This window comes from Salvelinus alpinus, chromosome 6 (assembly GCF_045679555.1).
Source record: "Salvelinus alpinus chromosome 6, SLU_Salpinus.1, whole genome shotgun sequence".
NCBI lineage: Eukaryota > Metazoa > Chordata > Actinopteri > Salmoniformes > Salmonidae > Salvelinus > Salvelinus alpinus.
This window is the reverse complement of record NC_092091.1, coordinates 12,284,970-12,305,519: the sequence shown is the minus strand read 5'-3', so window position 1 is coordinate 12,305,519 and position 20,550 is coordinate 12,284,970. Positions and strand designations below refer to the sequence as shown.

Genomic DNA, 20,550 nt, shown 5'->3' with positions numbered 1-20,550 from the left:
GGTGTGATCTGTAGAAGGCCTGGAGAAGAGCCACTACATGGCCATCTTAGTGAAGTCTGGTCCACAGGGTCCGGGGATGATTCTAGACTTGTTCCTTTGGGTTCTGCTGAGAGTTTGTATCTGGGTGTGACTGATCTGACTGATTCTGGATCTGTGATGTGTCCTCATATCAGGAAAAGCAACCCTGTTGAGGATAGAGCAGGGAACCATAGCTCTGATTCAAGAGGGCAGTGGAAGCCAAAGAGGAGATTGTCTGAGGCTTTGGGAGACACTGCTACAAAAGAGACACTGCTACACTCCTCAAAAACCTGCCGGTTTTCTCCCTCAGTGACCAGATAACCTCAATGTAGACAAATCAAATGAGCTTTTAACCCAAAATGGCCTGTCGTGATGAAAATACATTACTTTGCCTCCCGGGTGGCGCAGTGGTCTACGGCACTGCATCGCAGCGCTAGCTGTGCCACCAGAGTCTCTGGGTTCGCGCCCAGGCTCTGTCGCAGCCGGCCGCGACCGGGAGGACAGTTCTTTTCAAATAGACGTCTGTTGGTTATTACGATAAGAATGTTTGATCAAATGTTACCGTTAATGTCATGCAAATAACTCCAGGCTTTTTTATTAGCTCAGGAATGATCGGGTGACAAGATGTGCTTTTTGTATTGTGCTTCTATTACCCACATAAAGTCTGGACAGAATATTAAAAGAGATTCCATAACTCAAACCCTTGTTTGTCAGATTTGTCACCAGGTACAAGACCTCCTGGAATCCTTAGTCCTTACTACTACCGCCTCAGTCAAAATTCAGTTATACTGGGACGCTAGCCTTTGAACAAGGCAGATAGCCACTCTAGGTATGAAAATCTTCCCATATCAAATAATGAAGTATTATTATTTAATTTTTTTTTGTCAATAAGACTTTTTATTATAAGTTACCGGTTGGGTATTTAATTTGTCTTGTAAAAAGTTGATTAACTGAGTATACAAAACATTAAGAACATCTGCTCTTTCCATGACAGACTGACCAGGTGAATCCAGGTGAAAGCTATGATCCCTTACTGATGTCACTTGTTAAATCCACTTCAATCAGTGGAATGAAGGGGAGGAGACAGGTTAATGAAGGATTTTTAAGTCTTGAGACATGGAATGTGTATGTGTGCCATTCAGAGGGTGAATGGGCAAGACAAAAGATTTATGTGCCTTTGAACCGGGTATGGTAGTAGGTGCCAGGCTCACCGGTTTGTGTCAATAACTGTACCGCTGCTGGGTTTTTCACTCTCAACAGTTTCCCATGTGTATCACAAATGGTCCACCACCCAAAGGACATCCAGCCAACTTGACACAACTGTGGAAAGCATTGGAGTCAACATCGGTCAGCATCCCTGTGGAACGCTTTCAACACCTTGTAGAGTCCATGCCCCATGTTCAAAACAAATGTCCCAGGCGACGCCTGGCCTAGCGTAGTCCGGGTTAGGGAGGGTTTGGCCGGTAGGGATATCCTTGTCTCATCGCGCTCCAGCGACTCCTGTGGCGGGCCAGGCGCAGTGCGCGCTAACCAAGGGGGGCGGGTGGACGGTGTTTCCTCCGACACATTGGTGCGGCTGGCTTCCGGGTTGGAGGCGCGCTGTGTTAAGAAGCAGTGCGGCTTGGTTGGGTTGTGCTTCGGAGGACGCATGGCTTTCGACCTTCGTCTCTCCCGAGCCCGTACGGGAGTTGTAGCGATGAGACAAGATAGTAATTACTAGTGATTGGATACCACGAAAATTGGGGAGAAAAGGGGGTAAAAAAACACAAAAAAAACCATTACTTTTGGATATACACAGTGTACAGAATATTAAGAACATGGGGCATGGACTCTACAAGGTGTTGAAAGCGTTCCACAGGGATGCTGACCGATGTTGACTCCAATGCTTTCCACAGTTGTGTCAAGTTGGCTGGATGTCCTTTGGGTGGTGGACCATTTGTGATACACATGGGAAACTGTTGAGAGTGAAAAACCCAGCAGCGGTACAGTTATTGACACAAACCGGTGAGCCTGGCACCTACTACCATACCCGGTTCAAAGGCACATAAATCTTTTGTCTTGCCCATTCACCCTCTGAATGGCACACATACACATTCCATGTCTCAAGACTTAAAAATCCTTCATTAACCTGTCTCCTCCCCTTCATTCCACTGATTGAAGTGGATTTAACAAGTGACATCAGTAAGGGATCATAGCTTTCACCTGGATTCACCTGGTCAGTCTGTCATGGAAAGAGCAGATGTTCTTAATGTTTTGTATACTCAGTTAATCAACTTTTTACAAGACAAATTAAATACCCAACCGGTAACTTATAATAAAAAGTCTTATTGACAAAAAAAAATTAAATAATAATACTTCATTATTTGATATGGGAAGATTTTCATACCTAGAGTGGCTATCTGCCTTGTTCAAAGGCTAGCGTCCCAGTATAACTGAATTTTGACTGAGGCGGTAGTAGTAAGGACTAAGGATTCCAGGAGGTCTTGTACCTGGTGACAAATCTGACAAACAAGGGTTTGAGTTATGGAATCTCTTTTAATATTCTGTCCAGACTTTATGTGGGTAATAGAAGCACAATACAAAAAGCACATCTTGTCACCCGATCATTCCTGAGCTAATAAAAAAGCCTGGAGTTATTTGCATGACATTAACGGTAACATTTGATCAAACATTCTTATCGTAATAACCAACAGACGTCTATTTGAAAAGAACTGTCCTTTCCAAATGGATAGCTTTGCACCAGTGTGTAGTTCCATTATGCTTCCGGCCACACAAAAGAACAGTACAAAATGTATTCTGATTACACACTAGGTCCCGTGTGGCTCAGTTGGTAGAGCATGGCGCTTGCAACGCCAGGGTTGTGGGCTCAATTCCCACGGGGGGACCAGGATGAATATGTATGAACTTTCCAATTTGTAAGTCGCTCTGGATAAGAGCGTCTGCTAAATGACTTAAATGTACACACAGGCCCACTAAACAGCAGTGATGGTCCCACATTTATACGTGTTGTGTCGACAAACAATGTTTGTACAACACCGAAGGAATCACGTGACATCCCACTGGGCACAGACGTCAATTCAACGTCTATTCCACGATGGTTCAGTGTAATTTCTTTGAAACAACATTGATTTAACCAGTGGGATGGCCTTCTGTTTCTACAACAAATGGCTATAAGGGGCCATTTCAAACATACTCCAAGAACATCTGCCGATTAAGTCAAACAAGAAAAGGTCCAAGAGCATTGTTCAAGTGAACAAATATGGTGAAGTGCTCACCAGCTCACTGCTGAACTGTGGTTGGCAGATGAAGGTGATGTTCTGTACATGTTCTGTACATGATCCAGTTGGTGGAAAAGGGCTATCTCCTGTTGCAGTTGCTCATCGAGGTGTTGCCTGTGATTGCTGCAAAGATTCGGTGATGGACAGAGCAATAACCCAAACAGGTCTGGTATTCAGACAACAATAAAAACAAGCTACAAATCACTCGAGTCCTGCAGAGATCAAGTGAGTAGAGAGAATAGAGACCAACAGAGGTCAAGTGAGTAGAGAGAATAGAGACCAACAGAGGTCAAGTGAGTAGAGAGAATAGAGACCAACGGAGGTCAAGTGAGTAGAGAGAATAGAGACCAACAGAGGTCAAGTGAGTAGAGAGAATAGAGACCAGCAGAGGTCAAGTGAGTAGAGAGAATAGAGACCAGCAGAGGTCAAGTGAGTAGAGAGAATAGAGACCAGCAGAGGTCAAGTGAGTAGAGAGAATAGAGACCAGCAGAGGTCAAGTGAGTAGAGAGAATAGAGACCAGCAGAGGTCAAGTGAGTAGAGAGAATAGAGACCAGCAGAGGTCAAGTGAGTAGAGAGAATAGAGACGTCAATTCCAAGTTGGTTTAACGTAATTTAATTGAAATTATGTGGAAGCAATGTTGATTCAACCAGTGTGTGCCCAGAGTGAAGCAGCTATCTTGCAGAATTCCCAGAAAGTTGTAGGAAGGTTGTATGCAAAATAACCATAGGACAACTACGCTCTCGCCAAGCGCTAAGAAACATGGTTCTCAGAACGTTATGTGCTAGCTGGGATGTAAATTGTCCAATAAAAATTACTGATAACTGGTATCTGAGAAATTTTTGTTATAGCCTAATAAATAAATAGGCCTACTGCAGCTTCGTGTGATCATGATTTGGTTGGGGATCAAACTGCGATATCATTCAGTCTAATTCAGGAATGAATAGCATTGTTTCAATTCATATTCATAAACTTCTCAATTTATCAGCTTGTATTCGCACATATTTTTTTTCTTCTGTCCGTCCCATAACCCTCACCTAACCATTTAAAAAAAAAACTTCAACGGGGTAGGGACGTCCCGAGAATTCCGTATAGCACGGACCGTCCGTCTGATGTCGCTGTAGGTTCTTTGAAAGTTGTGTCGTGTTGCAAATCTCGTACAAAACCGTGAGATTTCCAATTCGCGTTCCTCTTAATTTATCCTCCAAGATGGTAGGTACTTACATGTATACCCCTGCTGTAGAAATGGGCTTAAATCTATGTCCATCCTGAGTTTTGCGAGTAGAAAAAAAACACATTTGTAAAGTTGTATTATATGTGACAGACAATGTCCCACTCCCATGTCACTATTACTGATTATGTGGTGAAGAAACGTAAATCGGCGAAAACTCACCGATGTTGGATACATGCCGTTCAAACCTAACTAGTTAACCACGTTTACTGGCGAGATTACGATGGCGTAAATTACATACATTACGTCACGGAACTTTGTAAAATGTGTTATATGCGTCTTGTAATACTTACAACCTTGGCCATTGTGACCAGATATCTGTTGTGCTAGCTTAGCTTTTTAGCTAACTAGTCATTTAGGTGCTAACGTTACCTGGCAGGGGTAAGGTAGGGGGAGAGCAAAGATGAGGCTCGAGCGCATTATGCCTAGGTGTATATTTTTCTATTTGATTATTGACCAGGTTGTGAAGTCTTCTGTTTGGTGGTTGACATGACATGCTTGGCTAAAAAGGTCGCCTACTGGTGGGCCAATCATGACTGTTGCTACCTAGTTTGCTAACCTCAAATGCTGTATTGCAGCCCACCAAGAAGACCAAGACCAGGAAGCTCCGAGGGCACGTAAGCCACGGACATGGTCGTATCGGTGAGTTGAGCATAGTCAGCATTGGTGATACTTGTGTGTTTTATAATGTAAGTTATTACAAGATGTGACAACTGTCGTTTCTCTTCCTAGGCAAGCACAGGAAGCATCCTGGAGGTCGTGGTAATGCTGGTGGCATGCATCACCACAGAATTAACTTTGACAAATAGTGAGTAGAGAGAGCACTTTTACCTTGTCTTGTTCAGTGTGACACTATTCACCATATCTTACAGTAAGCCTACACTGCATTGTTTGGTGGCTTCAGTAGTAAGAAAACATTATCAATGTTGTTTAAGAGTTTGAGTGATTGTCAGAGACTCAGAGTCTCATCTTGACAAACACTGTTGTCTTGGTGTGCTAGAGTTCTCTCAGAGCGAAAACTGTTCCTATTCACCGACTGGCCTTCTCATAGGCCAGTCACCCACATGGGCAGTTACAAGTGTCATACATTGTTGCCAACACATCTATATGTCCAATACATAGTAGTTTGCTCACATTACTGAAGGTTGTGGGATGAAATCATCCCTCATCACTTTCATTTTGTGCTTCTGGTAAAGTTACTATTAAATGCTTTACCTATAAGGAAATAGTCAGGTACTTATAGCTGATGGATTTGCTGTCCTACTGCTTCAGATCTCATCTGTTGATTACATTGTCATCATGGCAAACTGTTATAAAGTAGCAATATGCAACTTTTGGGGCAATCTGACCAAAATTCGGATACAAATGTGGGTTATAGATCTATCATTTGACTTGAAAGCAAGTCTAAAAAGTGGTAGATTTTTTTTCTGTGTGCGCTATTTCTATGCTTCCCTTAAAGTTTTGTTTTTTTGGTGTCTGTCTTTTGGTTTTGTACAACAGCTTCAATCAGATGAAAGAAACAATTTTTGGTTATGGGAAATATATTTCACAGCAGTTTAGATGGTACAATGATTCTCAACACTAAACGGTCTTATTTTGTCACATTAACTGAAATTAGGTACACTGTTTGTTTCATTAACCAGGAAATGGCGGAGTGATTTGTGTTTAGTGCAACTTTAAGGGTGGATTTGGTGTGAGTACAGCTATTAGCATACCGTAAATACCAAAGTGTGTGTATATACACACACAAACAAAGGATAGAAATTCAAATGATACAGGAGCTTCTCATCTAAACCATATTGCAGTGTTGCACACTTAACTAATGCAATTTTTCTCAAATGTGTGGATATTTTAAGCCTTTCATTTTCAATTTGGCTAACTGTGAAAAATGCTGTTTACTGGTACTAAGGTAATTCCTGCAGGGACATGTGGTGTGGGAGAGCTGTTGTCTTTACACTATAACACTCAAAGGTGGGGGGGGTGTAGATGTCTCCCATACTACTGCCAAAAGAGATCTCTTAGGTTTGAATCTAGATCTGTCTCATTAAACTACACAAGTATCTCTCCTGGACCTAGTTTGCCGTCAATGTAGTGTAGAGGCCCTAAGACTGAACTTTTTACTTTCAGCTTCATCACCAGTAACAATTGATGTAACACAATGTGTTTGATATATCACCTGTCTGGTCTCCTCTGTGCCTCCACAGCCACCCGGGCTACTTTGGTAAGGTGGGTATGAGACACTACCATCTCAAAAGGAACACGGTGCACTGCCCCACTGTCAACCTCGACAAGCTGTGGACGCTGGTGAGCGAGCAGACCAGGCTCAACTACGCCAAGAAGCCTGAGGGCCCCGCTCCCATCATTGATGCTGTGCGCGCTGTAAGTATCTTCCCAACAGGACAGTATGTCTGGTCCCAGATGGAAGTTGCTGATTCATACAGTTAATGGAAAACAGTTGTTGTAATGGCTTTTGCTACAGGCCTTTTCTTCAGTTCTGTTCTAACACATCTGATTAAGGTAATCATAGGCCTGGTTAGTGGCTGACTGCTATGGTGGGGTTCAGTATGCCACACAGTGAGTGATGCAGCCAGAGACTCAAGAGTCTCATCTTGACAAACACCATTGTCTTGGTGTGCTAGAGTTCTCTCAGAGTGAAGACTGTTCCTATTCACCGACTGGTCCTCTCATAGGTCAATCGGCCACATGGACCGTTACAAGTGTCATACATTGTTACAAACAAATCAATTGACCATATATAAAGTGAACTGAAAACTAAAATGAGTTTTTCTTGCTGGACATGTTCACGTAGTCTTCAGGAGGGTTAGCCACCCCTGATAAGGATGTTGGTTTTTCCACAAGTAGGACAAATTATTTTCCATTGCAGTCAGCACTCAGCAACAGTAAATGGCTTTATGAGCCCCAGCACAGGTTTTACTGACCTAACCTCAGTCATCGGCTGAAACTAGCCTAGACTGTTCTAGGCCCAGGTTTGTGCGGGAGCTCTTGGCCTTTACCCTCTATCGGACAGAATATTTATCTTTAAATGTAGGCATGTTGGGAGCTTGCTTGCGTACTAGCTGGTTGTTCAAAATGAACTGCTATAAAAAGTCCATAATAAGATCCCTAAACAGATGACAGCCCCCTGCTGTTGTTGAGAAACATATTGGCTTCCTGACCGCTTGCTCATGGGTGTCAATATTTTGTTTTTTAAATCTAGTTTGTTGTAGCCATGCTGGCTTTGATGGCATGGAATCTTCGACTGACATTGGTGTGAAAGGAGCTGTGTTCAGTGTTTCCCCTATATTCATTTAGCAGTGGCTGCCCACCGCTGCTATATTGTTGTCACCGCTGCAAATAATGTAATTTTTTACAAATATATATATTTCCGGCTAACATATGGAATTGTTTTAAGATAGCCAAATGATCCTTGGTATGACCATTTGATTTTGAATTTTAGGACTGCTGTAAGTATAATTTTTTTAATGAGACGTTGAATTTGGCCTTGCTGCTATTAGCCCATAGAAATGCATTGAATAACGTATTCATGCATAGCGAAACAGATAGTTAAAAAATATATATTGTAAAGAAGTTTGTTTTGAAGTTTCTGTCCTATATCTAAGAAATATTAAAATGTTGTATTTTTACCCATATTTAACAGCAATGTTCCCTCAAAAAAATTCTGCCGCTGATCAAATTTCAGGTCTGCTGAAGTTGTGAAAATTCAGCAATTTCCGCTGTGCGTTTACTGTGAATACTGAGGCTGTACCTGTTAAGTTATTTTTAACAGTGGTCAAGTAGGGTATTGTGGCTATTTGATCATAATGCAGGCCTACCAGAGTGGCCTACCATAATGGAAATGGAAGTGGAATGGAAAAAATGGAAGTGTTTATCCACTTGTCTTTCAGACAAGGTGACTGAGAAATTATATTGTGGTGTTTGATGCAAGAAACCACTTTACAAAATAAAATGCATCATTATTCCCATACCATTATTACAGAGAATCAAACAAATTGTGCTACCCGCCGCCTATTAGCTACTTATCTTATTCAAGCCTGTCTCAAAATACAACTCTGCCCCTTTAAGTAGGAAAAAAAGCTATTTTACCTGACTCACTTTTCAAAGATTGCTTCCTACAATCACTCCCCCATTGCTGACTAAGAATTATCTATAACAGGGCTAATAACTCACTAACTAGCAAAGGATATGAACAAACGTGCACATGTTGCTACATGCAGCTCTTGCTTTGATCTCAACAAGCGCATCTACTGACAACCTCTCATGCTGTAAACACAGTCCAGTTCAAAGTGAGTGTCACAGATCCATATATGGCAAATGGTCTATTTGCAAATAGGTTTACTGGAGCTCTGATTGGTTATGGAGCGCCAGTCTGTAGAGTACGGGCCTGAGTTATCAATGCAATAGAATCCTACTCTGATGCATTCTGCCTACAACAAAAGCTACCCTTGCCACCACATAGTTAGTTTCATTTCGGTATGTTGCATTGAAAGGGACTAATATTGTGTTCATTTGATCACAATTCCCACAGTGAAGGGAAACGTTGATAGTGTTAAATAACGGGGTAAACTCTAGAAAGTTGAGTGAAGTTAAATCTCGTGCTTCTCTGCGCAGGCTGAAATTTCTTGTGCTGGGGGAGCTGGGCAGACGCGCAGCTTAGAGGGAACATTGCACTAAAGTACTTCTATAAATGTAACTGGTACCGGGCTAACATCAAATGAGGCTTGTGGGCGTCCTAGAGCAAAACAACCGATATGTTTGTGAAAGTCTCACCTTTCGATGGTGGGGTCCTGTTACTGTGTAGCCCAAACTGTTTGGATGCTACAGACAGAAGTTAGCAGATCAGCAGTACCGAATTCCGACGAGTCCCGTGACTCTTGTGGGGGTCGTAGAGCAAAACGGAGAACGCCATAGTTTTCGTGAGTTATCTTTCCAGGGGGGTCACATTAGTTTATAGGGCAAACTGTTCAGACGCTATAGACGTTTTTGTGAGAAGACCGATTGTCGGGATGTTTCCTGGTCTGACAAACGGCGCTGTATCTCTTCCACCGCAGAAGGCCGACATAGGCGGATGGATTGAGATGCAGTCCATACAAACAGACAGATTTCGATGGGTATTAACGACCCGCTACCTTTACCACTACAGCTGGAGAAAAAGATCCTAGTGGAAACACCATTACGGCAGTAGCTGCTGTGCTGTTTTATCAAGGGGATAGAGATTGTGGTAGTGGTAATTTGAGCCATGTATGTCTTCAAGATCTGCTGCCTGTCATTTTGGGGTCACTCGTTTTGCAGATTGAACTTGAGTAACTACATGGCAATGGCATGTAGGACAGACTTTGTGGGAAGGTAGGCCAAAAAAAACGTGTGTAGATGTGTTGGTTAATGTTGGTTCTGTCGCTCCCCACAGGGCTACTTCAAAGTGCTGGGCAAAGGCAAGCTGCCCAAGCAGCCTGTGATCGTCAAGGCAAAGTTCTTCAGCCGACGGGCGGAGGAGAAGATCAAAGCAGTGGGAGGAGCCTGTGTGCTGATGGCATAAGCTCCTGTCAGTGTTTTTCGAATAAACTGTATAAATGGGATCGACTTGTCTTGTGGTCTGTCGAAGATGTAAATGTTGCCTGAAGCTTAGCTCACACATTGTTGGGTAAAATATGTCAAAGGAACAGAATGGATTGATTTGCTGCATAGAACAATGCCTTTGTCACTCTGGTCAACAACCTTGGTCCTTGTAGTTACAGGGTGTGGAGACTTGTTCCAACCAGCATGTACACATCTGATTTGGCTAATAAAGGTGTGTTTGAGACATTGCAATTGGCCTGGACAGAATCGCTGATCTACAAGCTACCTTGAATCCACCAAATAACTGTCAGGATAATAGGATGCATGAGGTGTCAGTGTTTGGCTAGGTCAACCTGTACAAATAGTTTTGCAGGACCTGGTTTGACCACGGGTGAGTCAAATACAGTTTGCAGGTCATGACTGAAGTTATTTTAATAACCTGGATTTTCTGTTATAATGAAGTAGGTGTACATTCGTAGTTTTTGTATTTGATGTCTCTGTTACATTACCAAAACAACCTAAAAGAGTCACTAATGGAAAAACTATTTTTAATCAAGACATGATTACATCCGGCAGTGTAAGTAACCATTTCACAGCACATTGATTCGGGCCATGAGCAATGCCCATTTTTGAATAACATATTTGAATTAATTAAATATTTTGACACTTACACCAGAATAAAGGATTAATTTGGTGAGAGACGGAGCGGGATCTAGTCATTCCAGATTATAAAGGCGGTGCCCTACACCGGAAATGTGACGACAATCTTTAAAGCAAGTTTAGTGCGCGCAAAAGTAATTTAAACAGGCGTAAGTTTTCTGGTAAGTAGCTTTCTGTGAATACATTGTTTCTCGTCCACACAAATTATTATGATTGGATGGGAATTCGTGTTCAACATATTCTCGAATTTAGGGATCTACTCGAGTGCTCACTGCCTGTTTTGCATTGCTGCTCGTGCTCTGTCAAATCTGCGTGCACAAAGCAATGGAGATTGTGACGTCAGCGTTATGTTTACGTTATTCTACAATATGTTTCTTGTCATACGAGGGTTGTTTGCCGGTGGGTTGGGTACAGCAGAGATTTGACCCGCGGTGTTGTTTCCTATAGCGAGGCACGCCTGGCAGATGGAGTTATCCCTGCTCCGCTCCGCCAGACTCGGCCTAGAAGTACTGGAGAGAGCCTCGAGACGGAGTGTAGACTGGTCTAGTTCGAATCCGTATCCCAGTACAACACCAAAGGATGACAACGCCGTGAGTGAGGAGGTAGGCTTATGTGTAATTGAGTACATTTACATGCACACTATTAATTCGATATTACATTTATTATGGCCGAGTATGGCGTTAGTCATGTAAACACCATACTATGTTTATCTTAATCGGCGTAAGGTCATAATCGAAGTAAGCATACGCAGATTGCACAGAAAACCAGGTATTTTAATCTTTCGAAATATTAGGACATCTCAACACTTTAGTCGGTGTTCCAGTCGTGAATATTTGATATGCGCATGTGCTAGCACCCTCACCGCAAACTTCCCCTTCTGTGCGAGTGGAGTGAGTTCACTGAAAGTATGCATTTTAAAAATGGTTCTCACATGCAAACTTTATTTGTCCGAACTCGGAATCAGATAGTATTAGTAAAGATAACATGGTCACTGTGGTAGAAGGTTTGTTTTGTTGGCGATTTTCTGCATTTATAAAAAGTCCCATCAGTAGCCTGATTTTAGATGTACCATGTATTGTATACAGATTTATTAGGGACGTCGTTATTCATGCAAAGTATGCATGGAAACGTTTTAAACGAACTATTATATTAATCTGATTATCCACAATAATTGTATTATTGCGCGCATGGAACCGTGTAGTCTTTATGTCAGCTATCTTGTTTTCTCTGGTTTCTTTGTACTATGTGAAGCACTGGGGCATTTGGGGAATTTATCTCATTTGTCTCATGCAATTGCTACATCAATTTTATGACTAATAAATGAAGGATATGTACCCCTTTGATTCTTGAAGAATATAATTTAAAGTTGCACTATGCAGAAATTGATCTGACCATTCCTGGTTGCTAAAACTAATTGTTTGCCTAATTTCAGTTTGTCACAAAATAAGCTGATATAGTGTAGAGAATCATTGTACCATCTAAACCGCTGTGAAATATATTTTCCATAACCCAAAATATTGTATTTTCAGCTGTTTGAAGCTGGTGTACAAAACATTTAAGAACGGGAAGCATAGAAATAGCGCACATAGAACATATCTACTGCTTCTTAGACTTGCTTTCAAGTAAAATGTTAGATCTATAACTCACATTTCTATTTTGAATTTGGCCGGGTTGCCCAAAAAGTTACATATTCCCACTTTATATGAGCTTAGTTCAACTGTTGTACCCTATCAGAACCCAAAATATATATTTATTTAACTAGGCAAGTCAGTTAACAACAAATTCCTATTTACAATGAAGGCTTATGAACAGTGGGTTAACTGCCTTGTTCAGGGGCAGAACGACAGATTTTGACCATGTCAGCTCGGGGATTCGATCTAACAACCTTTTGGTTACTGGCCCAATGCTCTAACCACTAGGCTACCTGCCGCCCCTTATAATATAAGTTTGTTTAACTCCAATGTTTGTAAACAAAGTAAATCTAAAACACTGTATAGACTCAACATGGTTAAACTATACATTTAGTAGCATCGGTGGTGAGTCCTTGCATCTATAGCTCTTTGTTATTGTTTCTACTGCTGATTGCCACTTTGATGTCCAACTGTCCATATTCAGGTTCAGGGAGACTCAGCCCACACAAGCCTGGATGATGCTTTTGAGACCATAGCTGAATTCATGGCACAGACAACATATCAATGCAAGGTATGTGCTCCAAACCAATTCTACTGCCCTTACTTTGTGCATGCTTTTGTCAGTGCTAGATAAATATGTTTGTATTACAGAACTTTTACATGTCGGAGACAGAGCCTATGGAAAATGAGAGAACCCATGTGTGTAGATACCATTCTCAATCTCACCAACACCCAGGGACCTCACTGCAGACCAGGAAACATGTGAGGCAAAGTTACAGCCTTTCAGTGCAACAAGCTGTCATAAAGCCATATTGTACATTTAGAATTGTAGGGCAGAGCCCATATATTCAAATGGGAAAGTCAACAAAAACATGCCATTTGAAATGGCATTTCTTGTCATACTCCTGTGGTTGAGATACTAAGCTATGCCTGTGTTTCTACAGGCACAGTCATCACCTGAGGATTTCCACATTGAGGTGTCTCCAGGTACCTATAAAATTACTGCAGGAACGCAGGACTCCCAGCAACAGACCCGGGTAGTACGGATTAATGCAGGAGAGAGCATGAACCTCACATTTCACCTCTAACCTCTCACCCCTGACCAATCCCCATGACCTTTCTGCTAACAATAACAAAACTGCCCAACCTGAATGTTTACGTACATATTTTCACGTCATACTATCGTTTTCTGTTGAAATGTCGCGTTAGAGTGATAGTGTTATTAATTTGCTGCTAAATGAGAAGCCATATTTTGATGATTGAATCATGATTTTATTTTTATATTCAATTTTGTATGTAAAATGTCTATCCAAACGCATCATGTAAAGATTTCTTTTTTTTTTTTGTCATATCAGTATAATAAAGTATATATTTTATATCAATGATCATTTAGTTTATGGCACAGTTTTTCTTGTCAACTCAACAACTCTCAATCGAATGTTTAATACATATACTCCACAAGATTCATATCTGATAGACAAAACCTTAATATATAAACAGTTGTGACCGTGAGGTCTGGAGTCTGTCAGGCAAAACACACCCCTGATGGTCACGCTTCTCCTCTCACAACCAGGAAGTGGGTGAAACGCTGATTTTAATGTCAGGGTAGATCGTTTTCGTGGACTGGAATTTTTGGGTACTTTCCCTGACAAATCAACAGATGTAATCATATTTATGGTTGAACCATGCATGTTGTACTTAGTTTTGGTTTGTATAATCATCAGTTTTACATTACTGCATTTTCAGCATACAGCTCAAATCAAATTGTATTTTTCACATGCTTCATAAACAACCAGTGTAGACAAACAGTAAAATACTTACTTATGGGTCCTTTTCCAACAATGCAGAGTAAAATAAAAAGTGACAAGGAATAAATACACAGTGAATAACAATGAGTCAAAAATAACATGGTGTATATCGGGTGTGGTGGTTTTTGTGTTGTATAAATAAAAGTCTAAGTGGGAAAAATGTAAAAAAATAACATGGATATATACAGGGAGTACCAGTACCGAGTTGATGTGCAGGGGTACGAGGTAGCTATTTACATATAGGTAGGAGTAGTGACTAGGCAACATTATAGATGTGCCCAGTATCAGGTTGTGCATAGTGAATCAGTCAGCAGTTTTAGCTGAGGGTACTCAATACCTGGCTGTCTGTGCTGGGGCTCTGGAAGGCTTCTCTAGTACTTCTAGGCGGGTCGGGTTCTGTCACCAGCTTGTCCAGGGGACAGAGCTCTGTGCTGGCCAACAGGTTGACAGCGCCTGCCTCCTCATCCTCCAACAGGGATGAAGAAGAGGTGGATGTATCATGTTCTACCTCTTTTGTGTCTTTGAGCTCTCCAACTGGAGGTCCACCTTCTTCTCTAGCCCCTCCCTCTCTGGCCCCTCCCTCTCAGACTACACAGGTGAGTAGGCAGAACCCTCAGTGGCCATGGCAGCATGATTGAACAATGGCATGGTCCTCCTGCTGATGGACAGCACTGTGGTGTGGACGCAGAGCAAATTGTCATGGCAGCGGAGGAATTCGCTGGAGCTCCCTGATGATCCGCTCATGCTGATCCACACAGCTAGAGTCCACACAGCTAGAGGGATCCACACAGCTAGAGTCAATATGCACCTGCATCAGCCTCCCATTCCACAGCAGCACCTGGAGCCCCTTCCCACTGTCTGCTGCAGGGGCAGAGACAGAACTCAGCTTAGTGTGCAACATATAGTGACACACATTGGTCTTGTTTACAGTTCCTACTTTCCTCCATCGTACCTTTATGTGAGCCCATCAGCAGTAACTTTGAGCATTACTGAAATAAAAAGGGTGAAAGTTCTCAGTATGGCTGTGATGATACCAGTATCGAAATATTTTTCCCATGGCAAATTTGATGATTCACTGACAGGTATGGAAGGTGAGGTTGTATCTATGGGTCTAGAGATGATTCACACGAAGCAGACCTAACTATTCGGTCCTTTAAAAACCTGCTGTATGTAAAATATTGTGCTATAGCTTGGAAAATAAATGTGACTGGATAACAACATAATGATGTTTGTTTCCAACATTAGGGCTGTTTTCCTAAAGAAGTTAATTCCGCTTCGTGTTTTGTTTCCGTTCCATTATAATAACCGGTATTGCGATAATGGTATTGTCCCAGCTCTATTTCTCAAATCCTGAGTCATTACCCTCACAGACAATATAATAGTCTAGCTGCTGACAAGAACACATCTCCAGAGATCCAACCTCGCCTTCTTTACCAGTAAGTTTCACGCCTCGATTGTTCAGCCTGCCTTGCAACAGGTTGGCTTCCAGCAACCTCCTCTCCATAATGTGGTGCGGCTGCTACAAAAAAAACATTTTTACATTTTAGCAGGCGTTCTTATCCAACTTACAGTAGTGAGTGCATACATTTACATACTTTTTTCTGTACTTGTCCCCCGTGGGAATCGACCAAAGAGTTAGGTCTGCTTCGTGTTTTCATTCTTTTTTTGAATATATATATATTGCGATACTGGTCTTGTCACAACCCTAATTACTTTGCAATGCAGCATAATGTGACTTGCAGGCCTTATGTGGCCTGTAAACTATGAGTTTTAGGCCACTGTATTAGGGTAAAACTAGGCCCTCAAAATAAGGCCTTATGAAAAATGTATTCTATTGTCTTCAATAATTTAATTTGAATGACAACATATTCAGATATGATCTCATTTGGTGAAAATTAAAGAATGCAACAACCAACAAACATGGGTAGTTCTGGCAATTCTAAAATTCACTCGAAAGGCACCCTGGGAAATATGCAAATAAGGCGATTGAATTCCGGTCCTGGAGTGACAAAATGTTTCTGGTTTGTGATTTTTTTTATGGTTCTTTAGAGACTCTGAAGGTTCCCCTATGCTATCGCTCTCAAGAACCTTATTAGGTTCCAACTTGCACCTTTATTTTTAAGAGTGTAGATGCAAGTACAACACATGCATTTGTTCACTTTCACACACAGACCTTCACACTTACTGTAGCCTACGTGTATGCAAATTCAACTGTTACTATACTCAATCAGGAAACAGAGGAACACACAGGAATGGGCAAAAATTACAAAACACTATTACTAATTATTTTTAGGATAATAAAATACTTTTTAATTGATTTAATTAAAATACATGTATTTTCAAATACAATGCATTCGGAAAGTTATATATTTTTTATTTATATTTATCTGTTATTTTACCAGGTAAGTATTTAGAACCCTTGGCTTTTCCCCCAAAAAATGTACGTTACAGCCTTATTTTAAAATGGATAAAAAAATAAAAAAAATCCTCATCAATCTAGATGTAACAGTATAGCTTCCGTCCCTCTCCTCGCCTCTACCTGGGCTCGAACCAGGGACCCTCTGCACACATCAACAACTGCCTCTGTTGATAAAACGTTTACTTGAGACAGGAGAACAAGTGGAGACATAGGACGAGGTGGATAATTTTATAATAAGGCCGTTTTATTCAAGTGTAAAGATATCAGGCAAAAGCGTGCACGGCTCCTTTCTGTCTGATTCTTATGAAATCGTCGGAGAAGAGGCCGCTCCACACAGTACATACAGATTATATAGACAACTAGCAAAGTAGGTTGATCTTGAAGTCTGGCCTTCCGATTGGTCGATCTGGGTCGTGGGTAGTCCTGTTAGGCCTGATGTCGACATTCCATTGGCTTTTCACACAGTTCTTTGTCCTAGTCACATCCTAAGGCATCCTGCATGTGCGTTTGTTTTCACAGGCCCTATTCATGGGGGAGGGGATGTGTGTGTGGGTCTGACAAAGTAGTGGGGATGGGTGCATGTTGTGCCAAGAATAGCTTATGTTGAGAAGTGGTTAAAACAAGTTACCAGTATCTTATACAATTTCTTACACCTCCCACGAAGCATCATTACCCATCGCGCCACAAAAGCTGCGGCCCTTGCAGAGCAAGGGGAACAACTACTTCAAGGTCTCAGAGCGAGTGACGTCACCGATTGAAGCACTATTAAATGCGCACCACCGCTAACTAGCTAGCCATTTCACATCGGTTACATACACACAGTACACCATAATGACAAAGTGAAAACAGGTTTGTAGAAATGTTAGCAAATGTATAAAAAAATTAAAAACAGAAATACCTAATTTACATAAGTATTCAGAACCTTTGCTATGAGACTCGAAATTGAGCTCAGGTGCATATTGTTTACATTCATCATCCTTGAGTTGTTTTCTACAACTTGATTGGTGTCCACCTGTGGTAAATTCAATTGATTGGACATGATTTGGAAAGGCACACACCTGTCTATATAAGGTCCCACAGTTGACAATGCATGTCAGAGCAAAGACCAAGCCATGAGGTCAAAGCAATTGTCCGTAAAGCACCGAGACAGGATTGTGTCGGCACAGATCTGGGGAAGGGTGCCAAAAAATGTATGCAGCATTGAATGTCCCCAAGCACACAGTGGCCTCTATCATTCATAAATAGAAGAAGTTTGGAACCACCAAGACTCTTCCTAGAGCTGTCTGCCCGGCCAAACTGAGCAATCGTGGGAGAAGGGCCTTGGTCAGGGAGGTGACCAAGAATCTAATGGTCATTGACAGAGCTCCAGAGTTCCTCTGTGGAGATGGGAGAACCTTCCAGAAGGATAACCATCTCTGCAACACTCCACCAATCAGGCCTTTATGGTAGAGTGGCCAGACGAAAGCCACTCCTCAGTAAAAGTCACATGACAGCCCGCTTGGAGTTTGCCAAAAGGCACCTAAAGGACTCTGACCATGAGAAACAAGATTCTCTGGTCTGATGAAACCAAGATTGAACTCTTTGGCCTGAATGACAAGAGTCACGTCTGGAATAAACCTGGCACAATCTGTACGGTAAAGCATGGTGGTGGCATCATCATGCTATGCAGGGGTTTGCAATTCCAGTCCTCGAGGGCTGGATTGGTGTCAGAGTTTTGCCCCAGCTAACACACCAGTCTCTAATAATTACCTAATCATGATCTTCAGTTTAGAATGTAATTTGATTAATCAGCTGTGTTGGCTAGGTTTGGAGAAAAAGTGTGATGCCAATCAGGCCCTCGAGGACTGGAGTTGCCCACCCCTGTATGGGGATGTTTTACAGAGGCAGGGACTGGGAGACTAGTCAGGCTTGAGGGAAAGATATACGGAGCAAAGTATAGAGATCATTGATGAAAACCTGCTCCAGAGCGCTAAGGACCTCAGACTGGGGCGAAGGTTCACCTTCCAACAGGACAACGACCCTAAGCGCACTGCCAAGACAACGCAGGAGTGGCTTCGGGACAAGTCTCTGAATGTCATTGAGTGCCCCAGCCAGAGCCCGGACTTGAACCCGATCTAACATCTCTGGAGAGACCTGAAAATAGCTGTGCAGCGACGCTTCCCATCCAACCTGACATAACTTGAGAGGATTTGCAGAGAAGAATGGGTGAAACTCCCTAAATACAGGTGTGCCAAGCTTGTAGCGTCATACCCAAGAAGACTCAAGGCTGTAATCGCTGAAAGGTGCTTCTACAAAGTACTGCGTAAAGGGTCTGAATACTTATGTGATATTTCAGTTGTTTTTTCTTTGTCATTATGGGGTATTGTGTGTAGATTGATGAGTGGGGAAAACAATTTAATCAATTTTAGAATAAGGCTGTAGCATAACAAAATATGGAAAAAGTCAAGGGGTCTGTAAACTTTTCAAATGCACTGTTTGTTTTGGAATGTTTGTTCAAATAGATGCAGGGTTTTTATTTCAGCTGTTCAGAAATAAGGCAGAGACATAGGCTACATCATCATGGTTCAGAATGATGAGAGCTTTTTAATCATGGAAATTCCCTCTGTGAAAAATTTTCAATGTTAAATTGACAAAACATGGAAAATATTCCATTGTCCTGTCAGGTCCACATCTTTACATGCGGGATTAAAACTTGACTTAATTTCTCTCGTGAATGATCTGATTTCTCTCTAAAGAAACCACAGGTTGGGCTCACAAAAAAACCTGACCTAAATGGAATTCAAGTAATTGGACCAACGTTGTTCAATTAGTTGTTTAATAACCGAAAAAGACGTTGGTTAGCTCAGCGTTAACAAAGATTATGGATATACTGACACTTAGCAGCAGCTATATTAGATAAAACGCATGCGCAGAAAATGATCCCGATCATTAGCTTTAAGGAAAAATACAATTAAAAAAATGTGTCTATTTTTCTAATTGATTTACAATATTATATAACATTTTATTGAACTAGGCAAGTCAGTTAAGAACAAATTCTTATTTACAATGATGGCCTAGGAACAGTGGGTTAACTGCTTTGTTCAGGGGCAGAGCGAAAGATTTTGACCTCGTCAGGTCAGGGATTCGATCTAGCAACCTTTCAGTTACTGGCACAACACTCTAACCACTAGGCTACCTGCCGCATCAAAGAAGTTTCTACAATATTTGTTATAATGTAACTTGTCTATAGCGTAATAAGACCCCCCACAAAAAAATAAACTTAATCTGTGATATTTCTCACACACACAAAATAAGTAACATTATATTTTCCTTAGAGGAGGACGAGGCGTGGGCGAAAACTCAGTTTCTGTAGCCACGGCCTAAAAATAGACTATATAAATTACAAATGATTGCTCACCCTTATATATCCAACTTATACGTTACCTTTTGTAGGGTAATTCTACTTCATTAAGTCAGATATACAATAAGCTTGCATAAAGGTCACGTTATCATGTCTGCATCAATACTCCGCCACCATGAGCTCAGTTCACTGCATTGCCCACATACCCCCATTTTTTTCCCACACAACCTTGTTTTCAACATGGATGCCCGAAATTTCACAGTAAATGTTGTTTACATGGAACATTTACAGACAAATTTGATCTCAGCTGTATGACATAAGACAGAAATTAGAAGGGCTCAGAACGATCTAGTTACATGTTACGTAAAATGCAAAGCGTCAACCGTTTTGTAACGTTAAAAAACAACATTTATAGTCAAACGCCACAAACAATACACATAATGGCGCCTGCTAGGGGCCCATGAACGTGTATAGTGAAAATATTACCTGAAATTGTGAAGGTTTAGCTGGTATGTGGCCAATGGGAAGACCGCCATTAAGTTTTAGACAACCAATAGAATGGTGGTAATTCAATTGGGGTTGGTCTTTGTTG

At 41.5% G+C, this 20,550-nt stretch overlaps 2 protein-coding genes, 1 long non-coding RNA gene and 2 other non-coding genes across 6 annotated transcripts; 4 read left to right on the top strand and 1 right to left on the bottom strand.

Annotated features, from left to right (window-relative positions):
* The first annotated feature begins 4,370 nt into the window (after positions 1 to 4,370).
* LOC139577529 (large ribosomal subunit protein uL15) lies at positions 4,371 to 10,120 on the top strand. The gene is made up of 5 exons (XM_071404572.1): positions 4,371 to 4,507; positions 5,105 to 5,168; positions 5,259 to 5,334; positions 6,731 to 6,905; positions 9,952 to 10,120. The coding sequence occupies exons 1-5, from the start codon at positions 4,505 to 4,507 to the stop codon at positions 10,078 to 10,080; spliced, it is 447 nt and encodes a 148-aa protein (XP_071260673.1). The 5' UTR covers positions 4,371 to 4,504; the 3' UTR covers positions 10,081 to 10,120.
* Positions 5,476 to 5,606, top strand: LOC139579917 (small nucleolar RNA SNORA3/SNORA45 family). The gene has a single exon (XR_011675924.1). It is a non-coding gene; the product is annotated as a small nucleolar RNA SNORA3/SNORA45 family (small nucleolar RNA).
* LOC139579918 (small nucleolar RNA SNORA3/SNORA45 family) lies at positions 7,114 to 7,245 on the top strand. Its single transcript, XR_011675925.1, has one exon. It is a non-coding gene; the product is annotated as a small nucleolar RNA SNORA3/SNORA45 family (small nucleolar RNA).
* Positions 10,121 to 10,272: 152 nt separating the features above from the next.
* LOC139577528 (A-kinase-interacting protein 1-like) lies at positions 10,273 to 13,776 on the top strand. 2 transcript variants are annotated; one of them, XM_071404570.1, is made up of 5 exons: positions 10,273 to 10,921; positions 11,208 to 11,362; positions 12,876 to 12,962; positions 13,043 to 13,153; positions 13,336 to 13,776. In XM_071404570.1, the coding sequence occupies exons 2-5, from the start codon at positions 11,225 to 11,227 to the stop codon at positions 13,477 to 13,479; spliced, it is 480 nt and encodes a 159-aa protein (XP_071260671.1). In that variant the 5' UTR covers positions 10,273 to 10,921; positions 11,208 to 11,224; the 3' UTR covers positions 13,480 to 13,776. The 2 variants fall into 2 exon arrangements, with proteins under 2 accessions (XP_071260671.1, XP_071260672.1); XM_071404571.1 differs by lacking the exon at positions 10,273 to 10,921 and having other exon boundaries at positions 10,933 to 11,362.
* LOC139577530 (uncharacterized) lies at positions 13,603 to 20,399 on the bottom strand. The gene is made up of 2 exons (XR_011675323.1): positions 20,042 to 20,399; positions 13,603 to 15,060 (listed from the first exon to the last, which is right to left on the bottom strand). It is a non-coding gene; the product is annotated as an uncharacterized lncRNA (long non-coding RNA).
* Positions 20,400 to 20,550: the final 151 nt, after the last annotated feature.